Source organism: Diuraphis noxia, unplaced genomic scaffold (assembly GCF_037042655.1).
Source record: "Diuraphis noxia isolate RWA-SAM2 unplaced genomic scaffold, SU_Dnox_SAM2 contig0003, whole genome shotgun sequence".
Lineage (NCBI taxonomy): Eukaryota > Metazoa > Arthropoda > Insecta > Hemiptera > Aphididae > Diuraphis > Diuraphis noxia.
This window is the reverse complement of record NW_028301713.1, coordinates 70,105,657-70,125,639: the sequence shown is the minus strand read 5'-3', so window position 1 is coordinate 70,125,639 and position 19,983 is coordinate 70,105,657. Positions and strand designations below refer to the sequence as shown.

At 32.4% G+C, this 19,983-nt stretch overlaps 1 protein-coding gene across 1 annotated transcript; it reads left to right on the top strand.

Moving 5' to 3' along the window:
* Nucleotides 1–5,737: 5,737 nt before the first annotated feature.
* Nucleotides 5,738–15,100, top strand: LOC107164607 (trypsin-1-like). The gene is made up of 7 exons (XM_015512485.2): nucleotides 5,738–6,226; nucleotides 7,532–7,601; nucleotides 12,626–12,806; nucleotides 13,572–13,780; nucleotides 14,121–14,326; nucleotides 14,490–14,550; nucleotides 14,669–15,100. Exons 1-7 carry the CDS (start codon nucleotides 6,149–6,151, stop codon nucleotides 14,797–14,799), a joined length of 936 nt encoding a protein of 311 aa, XP_015367971.1. The 5' UTR covers nucleotides 5,738–6,148; the 3' UTR covers nucleotides 14,800–15,100.
* Nucleotides 15,101–19,983: the final 4,883 nt, after the last annotated feature.

The following is a 19,983-nucleotide window of genomic DNA, read 5'->3' as shown; positions in this document are numbered from 1 at the left end:
AAAAAAAAGCAAATCTTTTGCACCAGTAAATCCAGATGGAACAGCGTGAAAGCTAACTCATACGTGAATTTCTTTTTTAACCCACGAAAAAAATAATGGTTTTAGAGGGTTATATGTTATATTTTTTATAATATAATTAGAAGATATGTTGTATATTTTTGCAGATATATTTATAAAAAAAATACACAAAGCTTTGGGGCAGGCAATGTCGGGCGAGACAGCTAGTAAAATACTCTTACCTATATAAAATGCTGGATGGTTTAAATTAAATTATAATTTAAGTTTTCGAATAGTGTTTTACTCGGATCATTTGAACGTTTACTTACTTTACCTACTTACAATATTAATATAGTTGAGCAAATTACTGTTTTTTTTTTCTTAATTCGTAAATTCACTTTACAAGTAATGATATACCCCGCATGATCTACCTATTCCGAAACATTCAAAACTTGCGAAAAACCGAAACACATTATCTCACAGATACAGTTTGAGATGTATATTATCAATTATTTTTTCCTCGAGATTCTTTATACGCAGTTTAATAATAATAATACCATTTCGGAAGTTTATACAAGCATCGACGTGACGTCGACCAGTATAGGGTTTTAAAATCCCGGATTTAATTACATATATTAAATACGTATATCGGAACATATATATATATATATATATATATATAACAAACGGGGTTTTTAATCAAAAAAAAAGTGATCCGGATATACGTTTAAAGTTGGTCTTGTGGTTTTCGGGATTTTCTTTGGAGGTCCGTAACACGGGTGGAGACATTATCAAATCAGTATACGATGGATTTCGAACCAATAACGAGATTAACCTATACCGACCGGAATTACACACTGGTCGAGAAAATATCTCTCGGGGCCATACAATTTCCGGCCGCTCCGAAATCGATTTATCCGGAAGCTACACAACAGCAGAGCGCGATTAATCACCATTATATAGTACCTATGTCGTAACATCAGTTCTACTACTAACATGTTGATATATACAGTACTTAGCTAGATTTCAGGTGGACTTATCTAATCACTATACGTTATTGCATTTCAAAACAAAACGCACGGCGACGACGATCTATTAAAAGAAGTGTAAATATTTCATTTCTATTTTTTTTTTCAGTCTGACAGTTAATTACGAATGACATTTACATGACTGGCTATAATTAAAAAAAAAATCATTTTTAGTCAGCGTTGACTACGTTTGTTTGAGTACGCCTGTTTTATATAATATATATACATTATACATAAATGCGGTGGGTAGGTACCTTCTCTATCATGATATACCGGTGGCTCTTTTTATAAAAAGGTTTCGAAAAACACGGCTTCTTAAAACAAGATAAAACAGTATAAATACAAATTAAGTTTAAACCATAGAAATAGTAGGTAATGCATTTTATATTTTATCACTACCGAGTACATTATATTAATAAATTATACTATGCTTAGCAAAGTTTGCTATATAAAAAAAATATTGATACATAGGTTTGTGCCCACTACATCAAAGGGATCGACAAAATAAATAAATAGTAATAAAAACAGATTAATTATGTCACTGAAGCAGTAAATAACATCGAATCAAGTCCATATAGTATTACATAACTATATATAGGCCAGCAATAAAACTTCAAAAGCGTTTTTATAATATATAATTGTAAATAATAAAAATAACCGTCAATATGATGTCAAATGTAATATATAAAATACACAAAATATATACATGAAGTCTAAAACATATATATTTATATCATATACATAAAAAGAGCTCTGAAGTCCGTTACCAAAGGCGAAATTGCAGGTATATATTTTTTTCATCATCGAAAACGTCATGTCACGAGTAAAATAAATGTCACGTCATCCGGAAGTAAACTCGCTGGTATATGCGTACCTATACATATCAGGTAGTCGATATATTATATTCTACATGTATAGTCATAGAAAAATATACACATCAAACTTGAGGAGACTTAAGGCTTACATATACGTATATACGATGTGAGGAGCGTGTGACTAATATAATGGGGAATCCAACGAATCCCCTTGGGACATTATTTCATTCCGTCTTAAGACGCTTCGCCAAATGGCCAAATACAATTGCATTTAAAGCCGTAAAGCTGTGTGAACATAACACTATACGTATACGTATAATATACAAATGTACAATATATGCGTGTAGGCAAATAACTGACACAGACATGTGATAAATCTCGAACCAGGATTCCCGTATAGGTATATATGTATACATAAACACGTAGGAATATTAGAACTCGAGCCGAATCTGCCCTTAAATCTGGCGGGATAGTCGAATTGCACTTATTACCTACAAAGAAATGGTACAATTTCACTCAGATTGAAAAAAGGTAATGGTCGAACTGCACTCGGGTAAAAATCAGTTAGTGGTCGAACTGAACGAGTTCAAAAAAAGAATTTAATCATATGATAAAATTATGTTTTAACTTTTAACACAATAAATTACAAATAGATACTTATATTTTAATGCAGAATACTGACATAAAACAATCAAAAACACGGTACCAGAAAAAAATAAATAATACTGAAAAATATTATTGACTTATATACTCAAAAGTATATTAGGTTAGAATATTTAAATACAGTTTATCAATACTAAAAAAAAATGATAAAAATGAAAAAAAAAATATACCTACGAGTAATAATGACAATAATTAAATTTAACGATTTAAAAATAATAATAATATGTATAATATAATAATTATAATGAATATACATATATAATATTATATATATATACATATTATATACACATATAATTTACAATATTTACATAATGCGATTTATAAAACAATTATTTTTAACCACGCCATTGATTAAAAACATATCAGTCCTGTGGTCCTAAGCTTGTAGTTAGAAGGAAAATGGGTGTTTACTAAATGTGTAATCCCTTGAAATACATGGTAATTTTATTGAAATACATTTTTTGAGCCCAAGTGCAATTTGATCATACCAAAATTTGGCATCACGGCGTGTTTTTAGGGTAATAAAAAAAATTATTTTCACACTTTCTATCCTGCAGATATCATAACGTCGGTGAAACTACAACACCTCGTAAATCCGAAATTCGCTTTTTTCAGGAGTCACTTTAATGGGCTTATAAAATCAATATTTTCCTAATTTTTCTACAAATATATGAATATGATCTATTGATTTTTGTTATTTATCATTACCATTTGAATTATAAGTTTTGAAGTTTTGAATTGACAATACTAATCGAGTCACGTTCGTTATACTATATGACTTACAGATATTATAAATTACGATGAAAAATTGTAATCTTGTAGATTGCATATTAATTATATTATAGTATGTATTATCTAACCTGACGAGCTGGATCCGTGTGTTACAAAATGTAAATCGAAGGATTTTAATATTATGATATTACACTTATTATATACATAGTTTTTATGATAACGATATTATATTGTAGTGATGAACATTATATAAATTGACAATTCTTCAGTACCAAAATGATTTTACGGCATTCATACAAGAATACAAACTTAAATAATACATTATGTTTATCTGAAGTTTAATCTTTTTTTTTTTTAAATAAAAGATCTACTTCCATAGTATTATTAAGCTAATTGGTTTTATTTACGAAATAATTTTCTCTTGTACCACCACCAAACGATGATTTTATTACTTTGTATAATCTATCCATTAAAATCTATTCGATATTTAATCATATATATATTTTTATTTATGTAATCAAAGACTTAACTTGTCGTAAGTATGTTGTAACAACTGGTTTAAAATCCTACTCAAAAACGCTTTTAACATTCGATTTATATACATGATGATAAAAAGATAAAGAAAACATTTGAAGTTTTTTCATTTCAGATTTCTACACAATGAAACTTGTATCAAGTTGAATAAAATCGTAAAAATTGTGTTTAAAATCTTGGTAAAAACATTACGTAGTTTTCAAATTCATATGCGCTTATTTATTAGCAAGAGTAGATAAACTTACTGAAAAGTGAATTTCAGTAGGTGCACATTATTTAATCAGTAGTGCAGATCTACAGGCACAAGGAGTGGAGCGAAATCCCTACCCTTTAAAAAAATTATTATTTGATGGTAGGCATGAGTGTTTATCATTTGGTAAATCATATTGTATAGTTGGTAGAGGTTATATACTTAAATAATTATATAAAAAAATGTATAATATTGTAATAAAATATTGTGATCAACTCGTAGACACTAAAAAAACTTGTTTGTAATTATTGTAGTTGATTGTTGATGGTGGCAGGGTGTAACTCTATGAGATGGTAAATTTTTAGGTTTACCCCTCCACCGCCACCCGGTAAAAAATCACCACTGTATTTATTATTAAAATACATTTTTGATTAAGTGGAAATTATGACCAAAATATGTAACTCGATCACCATAATCCAAGTCCAAAGGCCAAAGGTAATTTGTTTTAGTTCATTTTTTCTTGGAACAATGCGGAAATGTCATTTTACATAATATAGTATTAAATATTTATATGAGCTCCTAAGCTCCTTAGCTATGAAGCTTGCGGCCAACAACTCACTGTCAAACATATCCTGACGGATTGCTATCGATATGAATAAGAGCGAATGGAACTCAACCTAACATAATCTATCGATACCACCCTATGTCTCAACCCAGACCCAGAACGAGAAGATCTTAAAATTTCTTTAATGGTAACACGTTATTGAACTCGGTTAATAATAACTTAACGTTTTAACGTTAATGCTCAACATTGCTTATTACATTATTCCTATTTCCTGAACTGAGTGAAAATAATACACAACAACAAATGATTTTTCTACTCCTTTCTGAATTTAAAAATCATTTAAAAGGATTCCTCTTCACCTAGTATAGTAGTTGAATAGGTATTTACACTGAACACATTTATACTCTTTTTTCTTTAAAATAATAATAATAATAATAACCAATTCTTACTATAATAGAAGATTTCACAAATCATTTTAAAATTATTAAAATAAATATAAAATAGTATAATTTATTATTATACCTTTGTAAATAAACACCTTGATGTCATCAAATGAGTTGCGCTATCAGATAGGTACCCGACCAAATTCAAATCGAAATGGAAAATGTTAACATTTATACAGGTATAAGCGATTTTCCAACTACTTCGTCCCTCCACATACCGCATGATGGGCTTATTCACTTATTCACAGAAAAAGCGTTTTTTTTTTTTTAGAGAGAGATTGGGTGCAAGTATTATGAGATCAAATCGGCAAATATCTGTATATTATATATGATATTATAAATGTATTAAGTAAACCCGGGCGGTCGCCACTCCGATGTTTGACCTACAAACGCGCGAGCCAGTGTCGCGATGTCGCATTAATACAAACACACATATTATTATTATACGTATTACACGGACACACGGTACACGTAATACTATTTAACTGTAACTATTATAGTATTATTTATTATTATTATTATTATCATCATCGTCGTCATTACCATTAGATAACACGTGGGTGGGCGGGCGCGCACGCATGTCGCGCTAATAACGACAACAATAATTATAATATTATTATTGCGCGCCTACGACGACGGTAACAATAATAATAATAATACCTGACGGCGGCGGCGTAACCTTACGGCCGGCGCCGTCCGTTCAAGGCTGCGCGCGTGTGTGTTCTCCTCCGCGGCCGCGTTATCGCGCGCGCTAACGCGTTTCCAGCAGTCGCGCGACGGCCGGCCGGAGCGTATATAACACCTGTGCCGCCGATCCTGTGCGCCCGTGGTCCGCTTCGTCTCGTCCTCTCGTCACGTAATCCGCGAGCGACTCGTCAGCCGACCGACTGTCATCCAACTCCGTCGCAGACGACCACCACCATCAGCCGATTCCGTGGACCCGACGAACCGACTTGTGCGCCGCCAACCGTATATTATAATATTCGCGGCGATCCGACTTTCCGTGCGCATATTTTACAAGCTACGATAAAAAAATTAAAAATAATATACAATAATTATATTTTACGACGATAAGTAAAAGTTTGCTTACAACTTCCATCGCAATCGTCATAATAGTATTGTCACCGTCGTCGTCGTAACTCGACTCCGCCACAACTATTCGGTAAACCAGCGCCAAGATGCTTCCGACCGTCGCCGCCGCCCTGCTGATTGCCGCCGTCCAGGTCGTTCAAGTCGCCGGTGCCTACACACCATGGGTCAGTAATAATTATTACAGGTTCCTACTTATTTTATGGACATTTAAAAAACAATAAATAAATAAATAATAACAATCCATTGATTAAAAACAATATGTATAATATATCATTCTGATTATCTATGCCATAAAAATACTTTCAACAATGACAGAATTGCGTGAAAAGCACTCAGCTGCAGTATCATCTGAGTACCTACGGTTTCGTTTAGTAGCTCACAATTTACAATAGCAGGCCTTGGAAACGAACCGGAACCTTTTGAAAGTATAGGAACTGAACCCTCAACGTAGCTCTTTTTCTAGAACTGGAACCCATCATACTTGTTGGAAGTGAATTTTTTGGTTTTTTTTTTTAGAAAACCAATATTATTTAGATAACAAAAATTGGTTTATACCATTCGGTTGTAAATTTAAACATAGATTACCACAAAGATTCTTTAATTAGGACAACTATTATTTGATTTTATCATTTTAAATATAAAGTTTGTATACTTACTCGATTTTAACAAAAATCATCGAAATTCGCTTATAAATACCAGTGTTTACTGAGACTTTTTTACTGAGGTTGTAAGAAACAAACAAATCAATAAGGTGTCAAGCCCTGGATATACTTTCTACTTTCTGGACTAAGTCCATTGTAGGCGTCTCTGAGAGTTATCGGGAATTGTGGGAGGAGGATGTAAATTAATTAGTTGGTTTTGAAAATGGATTAATTTTGATGAAATAAAATGAAAATAAAGATAACTAGAAGGGTTTTATTGATTGTATTTAGTTTTGATATTTTTAAGACACCGTGGAGTTTTTTTTTCTTGATCAACCAAGGAACAGGATAAGGCTTATAATAAAATACTTAGGCTGAACGATTTGGTAAAGTTCAATGCCGGAGAATGCCTCATAGAACCTAACCACAGCTGACCAATAATATAGTTTGATAAATTAAGAATTTATTGCGAGTGAGATAACTTTACCAGAAAAATGGGCGGGGGAAAGAATATTGGGATTGAGCGAGTTTAATTTTTTCCGAGGTAACAGATTTCGAAAGACGATTTTTCCCCACATTGACGAATCGCCAAATCCACGTGCCTACGTGCTATTCAAATTCGACTGTTTCGAAACAACCTGTTGCACGGCCAGGTCCATATAGCGTATATTATAGTACTGCAACATGATAATATGATTAAAATCACCTAATAACTATCTTGACCTCGACGCGAGTATAATAAGGTCCTCTCTGGGAGCCATATAGCGCTGGAATGTTTATAATATTTTATTATTGAATTGATTTACGTGTAGTGCGTTTTATTTTCAGGATCATTTGTTCGACTACCGGGATGAACAGGTGCCGGACGAACGGCCGGCCAAATATTGCGCGGCGTGTGGTAAATATTTAACAATAAAAACTGATACTAATCACGATAATATTAGGTATATAGTATAAACAAACATTACGGCCCATATTATTGTATAAAATATATATTAGAAATCTATTTGTATGAGAACGTCTGAGTGTTTCCGGACTCTTAATAATTTTTTCTTGTTGGTTTTTGCTGTTCCTAGTTTTCCAAAACTAAGCTCCTACACAGCGCAGTTATAAAAATATAATATTGTTATTGTCATTAAAATAGAAATAGTATCACCATTGTTGATTTAACGCTAGAATAACACATGGAAATCACATTCACATCCACTGCAGGGAAGATATTACACGTCACACATTCTCTTACGCACTATTTTCTGTACACAAGTTGAGTACTCCGCCACCGTCGATCTTATCTTGAGACGTTTCGATAATATGGTATAGGTACCTACAGCTATTTTGAACGATGATTTTAGTGTATGTGTTTTTAAGATAAAGCTGGCTCTTGAGACTATATTTACGCAAAAATACCAACGATGCTCTTTGGTCGACATGAACTCGAAGGTCCTAAGTAGGTACACATATTATGTTATACACTGAAGGAATGCAAGTGATGTTTTCGTTTACATTAGGTAAATAATATTGTTTTAGCCCCTCTTCTCCCCGCATATCTTCAATCGTGACTCCACTGAAACAGTCTTGTTATTTTTGTGACCAAATAGAAAGAAAAAAATACATAGATTCGTACTTATATATGTGTGTGTGTGTAGCGTTTTCCCCTTAAACCTCCGAAACAGACCGAAAATTGATTTACGGCACGCTGCCACCCGCACGCGCCGCTGTATTTTCGTTGCAAATTGACTTTTCGCGCGTTACGATAACACCGCGGCGCAATCGAACGAATAGCGTTCAAAATCGAATTTCGTACACATCGCAGTTTAATCGACCCGAACGGCGACCACAATATACATAAATGTATAAATATTACATATTATTATTGTACAGGTAACCTTAACCCAGATACGATTTTCGAAAAATTATTCGCCTGTCTGTCGTATATTTTTCATAAATTATTATTCATCGACCCTCCGAATTTCCCAAACGTTCGCACTAGTGGTGGTATTTGTATCTGTAGTAGATACTATGCTCTTTATTTATTTGGATTTTATTACTATTATACTTATCGTTATATAATATTATGTATTAGGACTTCTGCATCACTGGTTGGAGGTTAGGACAAACGAAATTTTGAATGATAAGACATGTAAACATTGTTAGAAAAGGTACATGGTTTTTTGAATGTCTGTATATATCAAAGCTTTATTGCTATGTATAATATGAAACTAAACAGTTTTCTACCATGACCTCATTTTTACGAGACATTTTTAAATATAATTTGATGAACACACTGATTTAGTATGTATTACACAAATTTAATTAGATAATATTTATGATGTTTGCAGCTTTAATAACTGTAGGTGTTATTAAGTGGGACTAAATACTAAATAAACATAATCGGCGCGAATTCGTTAGGTATGCCTTAACACGCCTATTTTTTTTTTTTTAACTGAATTCGTGTCAAGTTCTTAGCTCAGAGTATTATTATTTTTAATGGTATATTATAATTTTTATTTTTTATTCTGTTTTACAAAAAGATTTTCTTAGTCGCGTAAATGTATTATTAAAAATAATAATTAGGACCCATTCAAATCTTCTTAATCCCTTGGCTAATATGATCACGTTTTATGATATTTTACTAACATTAGATATTACGTATAATTTTGATTTTTGCCATTTGCCATTTGGGTATAAACCATAATAATTAATAATTAAATTGTATAGCTTCTCGTGTAAAAGGTTAAGTAACGGCGTCTCGTTTCCAATCACGACTTATCGACTTCACGAAGTAAAATATGTTATAATGATATTATGATCAAACTATAAGCAATAATAATATAGTACGTAATCCTTTGTTACGTATACTTTCGAGTTGCAATGTTATGGTTAGGCGGTGTACATCAATTCGGTTATACAATATTATACGCGATTATACATTAATTATGTCGTTTATCAGTGTAAATTATATAGGACGTATAGACACCGACTAAATGCACGTTGCGACCGTCGACGTAATATGATCGTTTAAAATCCATTTAAGCATTTTTATTAATGAACTAAATAATTATAAATCACACACGCGTTACGAACGTGCATGTAACTAACCCGGATTAAAGATCCAACGGTCCCAAAAACATCATATACTCGGTGGGACCTTCACAAATTTGAAACGTAAGACCTCAACCTCCTCACTTAAACAAAAAATGTATTACCACATGGTATTATACCTCTACATAATACATTTAACATTCACAACTCGCATTTTCAACAACACTTACAGACTGTATCATATAACTGTATATTATGTTATCAAATATTAATTTATTATGAATTTATCAAGTGGTAATTAATATTCACGATGACATTGATGTGTACCTACATCTTTACATAAAGTTTTGAAAATTCTTTGAATGCATGGGCATTAATAAAATATTTTTTTGAAGAGATGGCCCCTAATATCAATGAATCCGCACCTCCCCCTCTAATACCCTTCCTCAGTCCTCTTATTCCGGACTTGACAGTTGATATTTTACTTAATAAATTAAATTATAAGATATATTGGATTGACACTATTGATTCGGTTTCAATTTTTGACGCATAATATAAAATTTTGGATTTAGGTACATTGGACTGTTTTTAATAATTTTTATTTATTAATAATAAAAAGTGTCCTCTTAAACATTTCTCGATTAATAACTTACGATCACGGTTTATACTATCGGTAGTAGGTATGTAAGTAGATACTAAAAAAGTGATGCCATAAAAAAAATTGCTATTAACTTAACTTTTTAACGTGATTTTTGCTCGTGTTCGATGTATAACATTTTATTATGAACTACGTTCGCCGGATCACGCTTTTACCTACAATAATAATATATAGAATGTTTATACGATAACTTTCTTCGATCGGGCTTATATACAAACAGTATCTCACTGTGTATAACGACATCTATAATTTGAATATCAATGGAGAGTGGGAGGAGAGATAATATAATATAGTATATCGTTTTGGAACTGATTTACGTATGAAAAAGAAACACGAAACCTCGTCGGTTGCCGCTGCACCTGTCCAGCGAAATATTAACGTTTTACTGCGCGTTCCATTTTCTCGCATAATATGCAACACAATCTCATTGTAACGTACGTTTTAACGATTCATCTGTACATTATACTATATTTTACGTTTACATTATACATAAATAAAGCACATAATTTTAACCTCGTCTAGATCATAAAGCATGTCATCGTCAGCGTTGTTGTTGTTGTTATTATTATTATTATTATTATTATTATAGTAAGTTATTGTACGAGTACACGACGATAACATTTCACGGCGTGCGTATAGTTATGCAAAACCATTTCGTTTTCGGCAACTAAAACAAAATGTGTATAGCTACTTATATGTGCGCTTGTTTACGTCACACACGCACTCACTATTATCTACTACACGCCATGTAGTAGGTACAAAAATTACTTACACAACTCGGAAACTATTCGTTAAAATTCTGATTTTATTCAAAAGTCGATATTTTCAACAGCAACAACAAAAGAAACCGCCTGTTCGATGATCTTCACACACCGCCAAAAACCCTAAAGTTCCAAAAATTAGAGTTTGAATCAACACATATACACACCTATACAGATAGGTAGTAATATTTGTAAAAATGGAGTGAGCGCAGTGAATAAAAATAACCATAATAAAATATTTCACATAGAACACGGTATTACACTAATATTATGTGGTTAACAGATTATGTTGATTCGGGAACGTACGTACGTCACGGAACCCCGACCAAAAGGGAAATCCGAGGAAACTGTGTGCACTGCGCATGTCTGCTCTTAGATTCGTCAAACGATATAGGGTATCTGGTACCTAGCTAGTACCGTTTTCATTTTAAAATATGGTATTTTTTGGCGGAATTGATTGTGCTTCCGTGGAACAACGAACACGTATTATTATATATTATAATCTCCATACACCATTATATTATTACGATGTTCCGGAAACGCAACCGCAGATCATTTTAACAATCTTATCAAAATCTCGCAAAATTTTTAATCATAATATTACTTAGTAATAAATTACATTATTATAATATTATTTAGGCATAAAAAAATGGGTACAGTGGTGCAGTACCTATATAGATACTTAGATACTAACCTTATAAGTATAGCAGATAATAGCAGCTTAGAAAAATGTGCGAGAGTGAGCCATTATACTAATTATAGCCTATTGGACGTTGGAAAAAATTATCATCGTAATACGAAATGCGTATGTAACTATTATAATACGACGATTTTCGCAAAATTAGAATTCATGATTAATTTCGTAATAATAAAACTATAATGTATTCATATCAGATATTCAGATATGAACAAATGCGCCCCAGTTATGAGACTTGAATAAAAAATGAATCTTAGATTTACAAAACCAACACGTAATATTCACATAAATATTATATGCAATTAAGTATCGTGGATGATAATATCATAATATATGACGAGTTGACACATATTTTTATAATATGTACCTAGGTATATGAATTTTTTTATACCTAACGTAAATATATTGTGTAGAAAAATAAATATTTTCCGAGTTGTTAAAAATAGACCACTAATGGCAGTCTTATCTCACATTGAACTTCATGCGATATCTATAATTGCGTACAAGCCGGCGTGGTCATTTTCTATGTTAAATTACTTGTCACATATCGTGCATTCGTGCAATGATATAACATATTTCTTATGCATCAAGCGATTTGTCTACAAAAATAAAAAAACCAAACGCAAGACGCGTTAAAAAAAAAATAAAATCGCATACACTATATTATGTTCTTTAATCAGTATAATATTGTAGTTTAGTTATATATATTATAGACGATAACGTTGCATTATGTCTGACCGTGATGGTTTTGTTTTTCAAAATAGATAAGCCATGTGGGACCCAACCGGAACGGAGGTCGGCTTTTGCGAAGATCGTCAACGGCAAAGATGCACGGGAAAACGAATTCGGCTGGGCGGCTACGTTGGCTCGACGCGGTCAGTTCTATTGCGGCGGCACACTCATCACCAAGAAGCACGTGCTCACCGCTGCCCATTGTGTCGAAAAGTAAGTACTATATTATGCACAGTACGTACATATTATTTAAGTCAGAAGTGAGCTCGAGTACGCGCGCAGAAATATGGGGAGAGGGGGGGGCATAAAATTAAAAATCTCTGATAATAACATTACTATTTATTTATTTATTTTTTACAGTTGATAACAAACAATCTATTAATAATAATTAAAATAGCGGAGGGCGCTGGCCCTTGCAAGCACCGATAGGAGTGGCCAACCCATTTCATCTTTGGTAATTTTATGAACCGCGTGAGACTTCCCTAAATTTTCCCGAGAAAATGGTCGTGCTTTATAAAAGACCGGGCGAGAGCGCAGAATATTTCAGAATGTTCGGTCAACGCGGCTCTTGAATACATGTTTGACGACATAAACTCTACAATCATATAATTTTTGCAATACAATTTTTTTATGAACCCGCGTAATTATTACGCGTTTTAAAATGGCCCGCGAGATCATTTGATTGGCCAATCCCTGATTTACATACTACGTGTCTACGTCATTAACGTTCATTCATAGTAAATTAATATAAATTATTAATTATTCTATACGATCGGTTGTGATCTATAGTTATATCCTAAGTACGTTGATATTTTTGGTATTTTTAATAATTGGTTTACCCATACCAATAATATTATGATTTAAAAATGAATTCAATCGTTTGATTCGCGCAGTCTGAAATAATCGATTTATCGGAACCACGCGTGCAGTGCTGCTATACATAATATGTTTTTCACGATTTCCATTTCGGTTTTGCAGCTTCAGCCCCAAAGATCTAACCGTGACCATCGGTGAACACGACCGAAAAGTCGACACCGGACGCAAGTCCGTACACCACGTGACCAAGATCCACCGGCACCAAGACTTCCGACTGAGCACTTTTGACAACGACATCGCGATCATTGAGCTTCGGGAAGCCGTGCCCATCGACAGCCCGTGGGTGCGCGTCGCGTGCTTACCCAAGTCCGGTGAGTATCTATATGCCGTATACTGCAGCTGTACGATAATACCTACAATATTTGGATGCACCGGCGTATTAGAATTTTTTCCCGGGAGGGTTTAAAAAAATATATCATTGAATTGTTTTGAATTTTGTGTGTTTTTATTATAATCAATAATCATGCATCAAATATTTTTAAAAAATCGGGAGCGGGGAGTCATAGATGGCAATAACCCCCACCGCCCCCCCCCCCGGATACACCACTGTATGGAGGTACCCTCAGCCGTTTAAATGATTCAACTGCATTCGATACGACGGTTGTTGTAAAATATAATACGAACTCAACGAGAATTTTTTTACATGCGCAGCTGACACCTCCTACGAAGGTATCAAGGGCACCGTGATCGGATGGGGCAGGCTGGGCGAACGCAAAAAGTCGTCGAACATCCTGCAGAAAGTCGACGTACCAATCATATCGAACGCGGACTGCAAGGATATGGGGTATTCGCCCGAGAAAATCACCAGTAACATGATATGCGCCGGATACAAGGAAGGCCAACAGGACGCCTGTCAGGTATGTAAAAACATTATTATTCTAACAATATCATTTACGACGAAATCGTTGTTCGTGGACGCTATCAAAACTTAGTGTGTGCGTGGAAATGTCAAATGTTATGACTTATAATATGAGAAAATTGTATACCGTAAATGTTATATTATGATGATTTTTTCTGCAGGGTGACAGTGGCGGACCGATGCACAGACGTATAGATTCTTCTGATACTATGGAAGTCATAGGTATGTATAATAATAATAATATACATAAGATGATTACTATATATATATATATATATATATATGTATATCGTATCGTGAAGTTTGAAATATATAAATCTACCACGGAATATCTTTGCAGGAATCGTATCTTGGGGCAAAGGATGTGCCAGGGAAAACTACCCAGGAGTGTACACCAGAGTGGCCAACTACCTGGACTGGATTATGGACCACACTGGAGACGAATGCATTTGCGGAGCCGAAAGTTCCTGAACACGTTTTTTTCATAGTTACCTCACATCCACATATACATTTGAATATACCACATTTAAAATTATTATAATTACTCTTATGTGCATAATTAAGTATAAATCTAAACATATATATTTATATAATGTTACTACCTACATAGTTTATAATTGTATTAACCACCGATTATGATTACCTACATTTTAATATTATTATATTTTAATTTATATTATATAATATAATATATATTATGTATATATATACATATATATATGCGATGTAAATTATGTAAAGTCTAGTCAACACACACATGTATAATTATTAAATTTTAAATAGCATTAATTAATACGATTTTTACATTGTTCTATATTATTATCTATTATGTATAGTACCTTATATCCATGTACAATTACAGTATGCGTTAAAAGTCAGCTTCCGGTATTATCGGTTGTGCCTGCAGTTATTCCGGATATAAAACCGTGACAACCGAACCGTTTTATTCACTGTGTGTATATTACATTATACAGTCGCGTTTCCACAGCGATTAACAACTCTCCTAAACGATGTATAATATACATTATGTATGTATTGCATATCATGTTATAAAATAATTTAAATATGTTATCTGTGTGACTGTGCACCTGTCCTGAGTAAAATCGGTCTTCGTGATAACAGCAATGATATTATAGATAACTCACCCAAGTCTCTAAATACTGTACACCTACAGTGGAGTGCGCTCGATCCTGAATTGATGATACTAAAATCCAAAATTACACGTTTTAAAATTCAAGGAAAATGATACAAGTGCATCAATTACGTCAAACCTTTGTAATACACTCGATACGTATTTTATTGAAGTTTATCCGGATAAAACAAAACGTGTACACATTTATTATGTTACGCTTAGGCTTCGTCAACCTAATTATTTACACTGACGATATCATTGTGTCATTACATTACGTGCAATTTTACGGGTCAGTACTGATTTATAAAATATTTTATCGTTTTGCATACCAATATTAGTTTGTTTGCCGTCTTCTCGTCGTTATACCGTCAATGGCCGTATAACGCAGGCCAGTGCCGTGTCGTAGCAAAGAATTTCTTTCCGGAGAGGAGGCAGTGATGTATTAATGAAGGGGTCACGGGTTCGACCTCCCTCTCAGGGAACAAAAATAATAAAAATAGTTACTTGATGTTAAATCAATATTTTGTCACGGGTTTTCTGATAATTTAACGATATATTTTATAGACAGTTATGTTATTTTTGTGTGGAGTATCGCTGCGTTTCAAAGTAAGATAAAACTAATAAGCTACTTAATCATATGGTTTTTAAAAATTTTAAACCTCATCTTCCCCAAGAAATTATATTAAAAAAACGTCACTGAGAGGAGGAGATAATTATTTTATTGCTAGGGCTTGGGTACAACCGAGTAAAGTAAATTTGACGCTTCGGGAACTTAAGCCCTAGAGCCCCCCCTTCCCTCCTTAGCTATGGCACTGATGCGAGCGATGGATGTTCATTACTTTCAAGCGACGGTGGCGTAAAAGGACTGTTATTCCAGGATGCGCCGAATTCGAAATCGAATTACTCGCGGATTTCCTATAATTTAGTACGTATTATTAATACAAGTTTAGAGATATTATGCTGACTGTAAAACGTTATAAATATTATTAACACTCGTCACAAAACGTTAAGTGTTTTTATTTTATATATTATTATGCTCATTAGTCATTGTTCCGAGTTCCCGTCGACTGTCACCCAGCACGCCACCGCCATTCAATTCAGTCCCGCGATGATGGTAATAGAGCTGTGTCTTATCGTTCGATCTTGTACATAATTCTGAATGTGAAGTGTAAACGAGGCGCGCCCTACCGTCGTCAGGCTCTTGACATTATTATACCTATGCTATTATATTTACACATCAGAAGTGTGGTTTATCACTCTATTATAATATATTATAATATAATAAGAGTACCTAATAACATTATAGACATACATACATATATATATATATCATACCTATAAATTAAAATATAATAATGGTCATTAGAAATCGAAGGCGTTTATTTAAACGTGTGTGAGACCATTGTCTTAACGACAACACATTATAATAAGACACATCGCATCTGCGGTCTACGCAAAATATCTCTCAACGAAAGTATACATATCATTGTCCGCGAAATTATTACAAATGATTTGTTTATTATCGTCTTGTCGGTAAACATCTCTTCAGATCGGCTCTCCTGCAGCGTAGAGGTACCTACTGTATTATATAATAAATATATAGTTGGTACCTATAGTGCATAACCGTTAATAACACATATTTTCGTCTGCGGATGATACACGTCTTCAAAAATTCTTTGCGAACTTTATTATAATACATATATACGAGTAGGTAGGTCGTAGGTCAAAATTTCTATCTGTACACTATAAATTATAATGTAAGATAACAGCATGTACTCAAGTGTTCAACAGTCACTAAATCATGGTCTAATGATTAGGATAATATTAAAAGAACAAATAACAATTAATATCATTATTGAGCCTTAAGAAAACTATCAACGATTTCTTTATTTTAATGATAAAATTATACGCATATTTATTTTATTTCATAAAAATTCTTAACTATTAAATAAGTACAGGTATAATACTGTAATAGGCTTATAATATTTTAAGGCCCGGATTTTAATGCAGTATATTTATTTTTTATTTTTTTTGTGATCTTAGACAATGCTTCTTAGGTACCCAATTTAATTCAGGTAATATAGGTTTTTCAGTTTCTTCTGCACAAATTGTCAATTATTTTATGATATGTCAAAATTATCAAATTAATTAACAAACAATTTTGATTTTTTTTTTTTTTGTTAAAAAAATGTTTAGTGAATTATCTATAGTTAATTATAAATTATAAAGAAAATAGGTTACCTAACCTAAATATCTATTGAAACATTGTATTAAAAATTAAGTTTATATTTCAATGTATACGGCAAAATTTATTTTTGGCCTATTTTTTAGAGCATTATTCAATGGTTTTTAGAGTTTAAATCTAGACCCTAGTTGTAATAAATCACAATATAACTACCCCTAGTACTCTAAGATGATTCTTTGATGAACGATGAAAACACTTAATTACAATACTTATTCATAATTTGTTAGAAGAATTTAAAATATATTAAATTAATTGTTTTAATCAAGCTTATGAAATGGGATGATTTAATATGGCGCTGTTGCTGCGCCTTAAACTTGAAATAAGGATATTTGATGATCAAAATAACATTATGATATTCACATGGCGTTATAGATAGGCTATTTCACTACATCACTGCCATGGGTAATTTTTTCAGCATCTTATACGAATGATAGTGATCTGATAAAACATGTAATACAAAAACAATGATAAAATATATTGATATAAATTAATATATACATTAATTTCTTCAATAACAGTCAATTATCTTGAATACTTATTTTTTTAAATAATCATAGGTCACGCAGTTGACTACGACTCACAGAGTTATCGGTTCGATTCATTGCAAAGTGCAAAAAAATTGTATGATTCTACCTGATCACCGAATCCCCAAGCTGTCGTCCGATTGCGTCATCCGATTTCCAACTAGGTCCCACTCCACTGGGAGTGAAGACCACACATGTCTCCTCTTGAAGAACAGGAAATAGTTCACATTATCTCCCTACTACCCACCTGTGATTAGCATTGACGAAAGACTTAGAGGTCGTTTCAATGAACAAGTACAAAAAAAAAAAATAATAAATAAGCTACTTAAAAGCATACTAATATACTACATTATTTCAGACAAAAAAAAAAGGTTGTTAGATTATTTTATTATAGTTAACTAAAAATAAATACTAGGTATTAAGTATTATATTATCATATATTTTTTAGATTTTTTAGATTTTATTAGATAGCTGGGCTACCTTGCTGAAATTAAATCTGTTATATAAATCAGTATTTAATTAAAGCTATTACATTAATAAGCTAATAATAAATCAAAATTAAATATCAAAATATGCAGTAGGTTTTTAAATATTTTGACTATTGTTAATTTCATATATGTCTAGAGTGTCTAGACTATACTTTTGGATGCATTTTTTTTTTACTTTTATTTGTTTATAATAATGTTTAATTATTATGCATTATCTGTTTATGCGATAATGCAATATATGTGTTATGTATTAAGTTATTGTATTGGTATATTGAAACGAATATTTTCTGTAGAACGAATTTTCCGTACCCTGTTTGAAGTAAAAATTTTTTATACTTGGCCAATTTTTCTTGGATATTATTGCCTTTTATCCTCTGTATTACCTAGATTCGCTACCGAGAAATATATTGCAATAGTGGTCTTAACGTGTAGGTACTTTCTTAAATTTGTTGTTTTAAATATAACTTAACAAAAATAAAAGTTTCTTGAGCCTTTCATTAAGAAGAAAATACGCAGCTTAAAATTTTTTGGCCTTTGCATATTTTAATGATATATAATATTTTAGCGTTTTTAAATAATCGTATTTGTTTTGGTTTACTAATTTAAGTAAAATATGCTAGTTACAATACTAAGTTTTAGTAAGCCGATAATCAGGCCAATGACTGGCCTTGAGCATCTTATCATATTATATACGTAGGTATTCTTACCTAGATATTAAAATATACAGTGGATGGACCAGAAAATGTTAATTTTCGGATACGTTCGTCACGGAATCCAAAACATAATTGAATTATATAGAACTGCGGATTCCGTTTTAATTGTGGGTCTTCTTCGGCAGAATAGTATTTGCACTTCCGTAACGACTAATATAATTACTTTAGATACATAAAACACGTATTATAATACCCCGAATTATTTACGGGATATGTTATTATAATAATAAGAACAAAAGACGATGACGATGACGACGACGACGACGACGATAATAACATAATATTATGTCGAACGGTCGTCTGCAAATAATGCGGTTTGTGCACTCTACGAACGATATTTTGTATTTATAATATGCACGCACAAACTCTGCAAACCATAATAATTATAATAATATGATAGGTAGATATCTATTAAATTATAATATGCACAATATCAAATACTGTATAATTTAAGGTATATTATAATATGAGTACACAAGTAAGTCTTTATTTTATTAGTTAATTCTTTCGTATGAATAAATATAACTAATAATAAATGTTATCTAGCACTTTA

Bases quoted from the DNA above. Each gene is read 5' to 3' on its own strand.
- LOC107164607 (XM_015512485.2), top strand. From the start codon at position 6,149: ATGCTTCCGACCGTCGCCGCCGCCCTGCTGATTGCCGCCGTCCAGGTC. The intron at 6,227-7,531 runs GTCAGTAATAAT...TTTTATTTTCAG, and splicing joins CCGGTGCCTACACACCATGG to GATCATTTGTTCGACTACCG. The intron at 14,327-14,489 runs GTATGTAAAAAC...TTTTTTCTGCAG, and splicing joins GCCAACAGGACGCCTGTCAG to GGTGACAGTGGCGGACCGAT.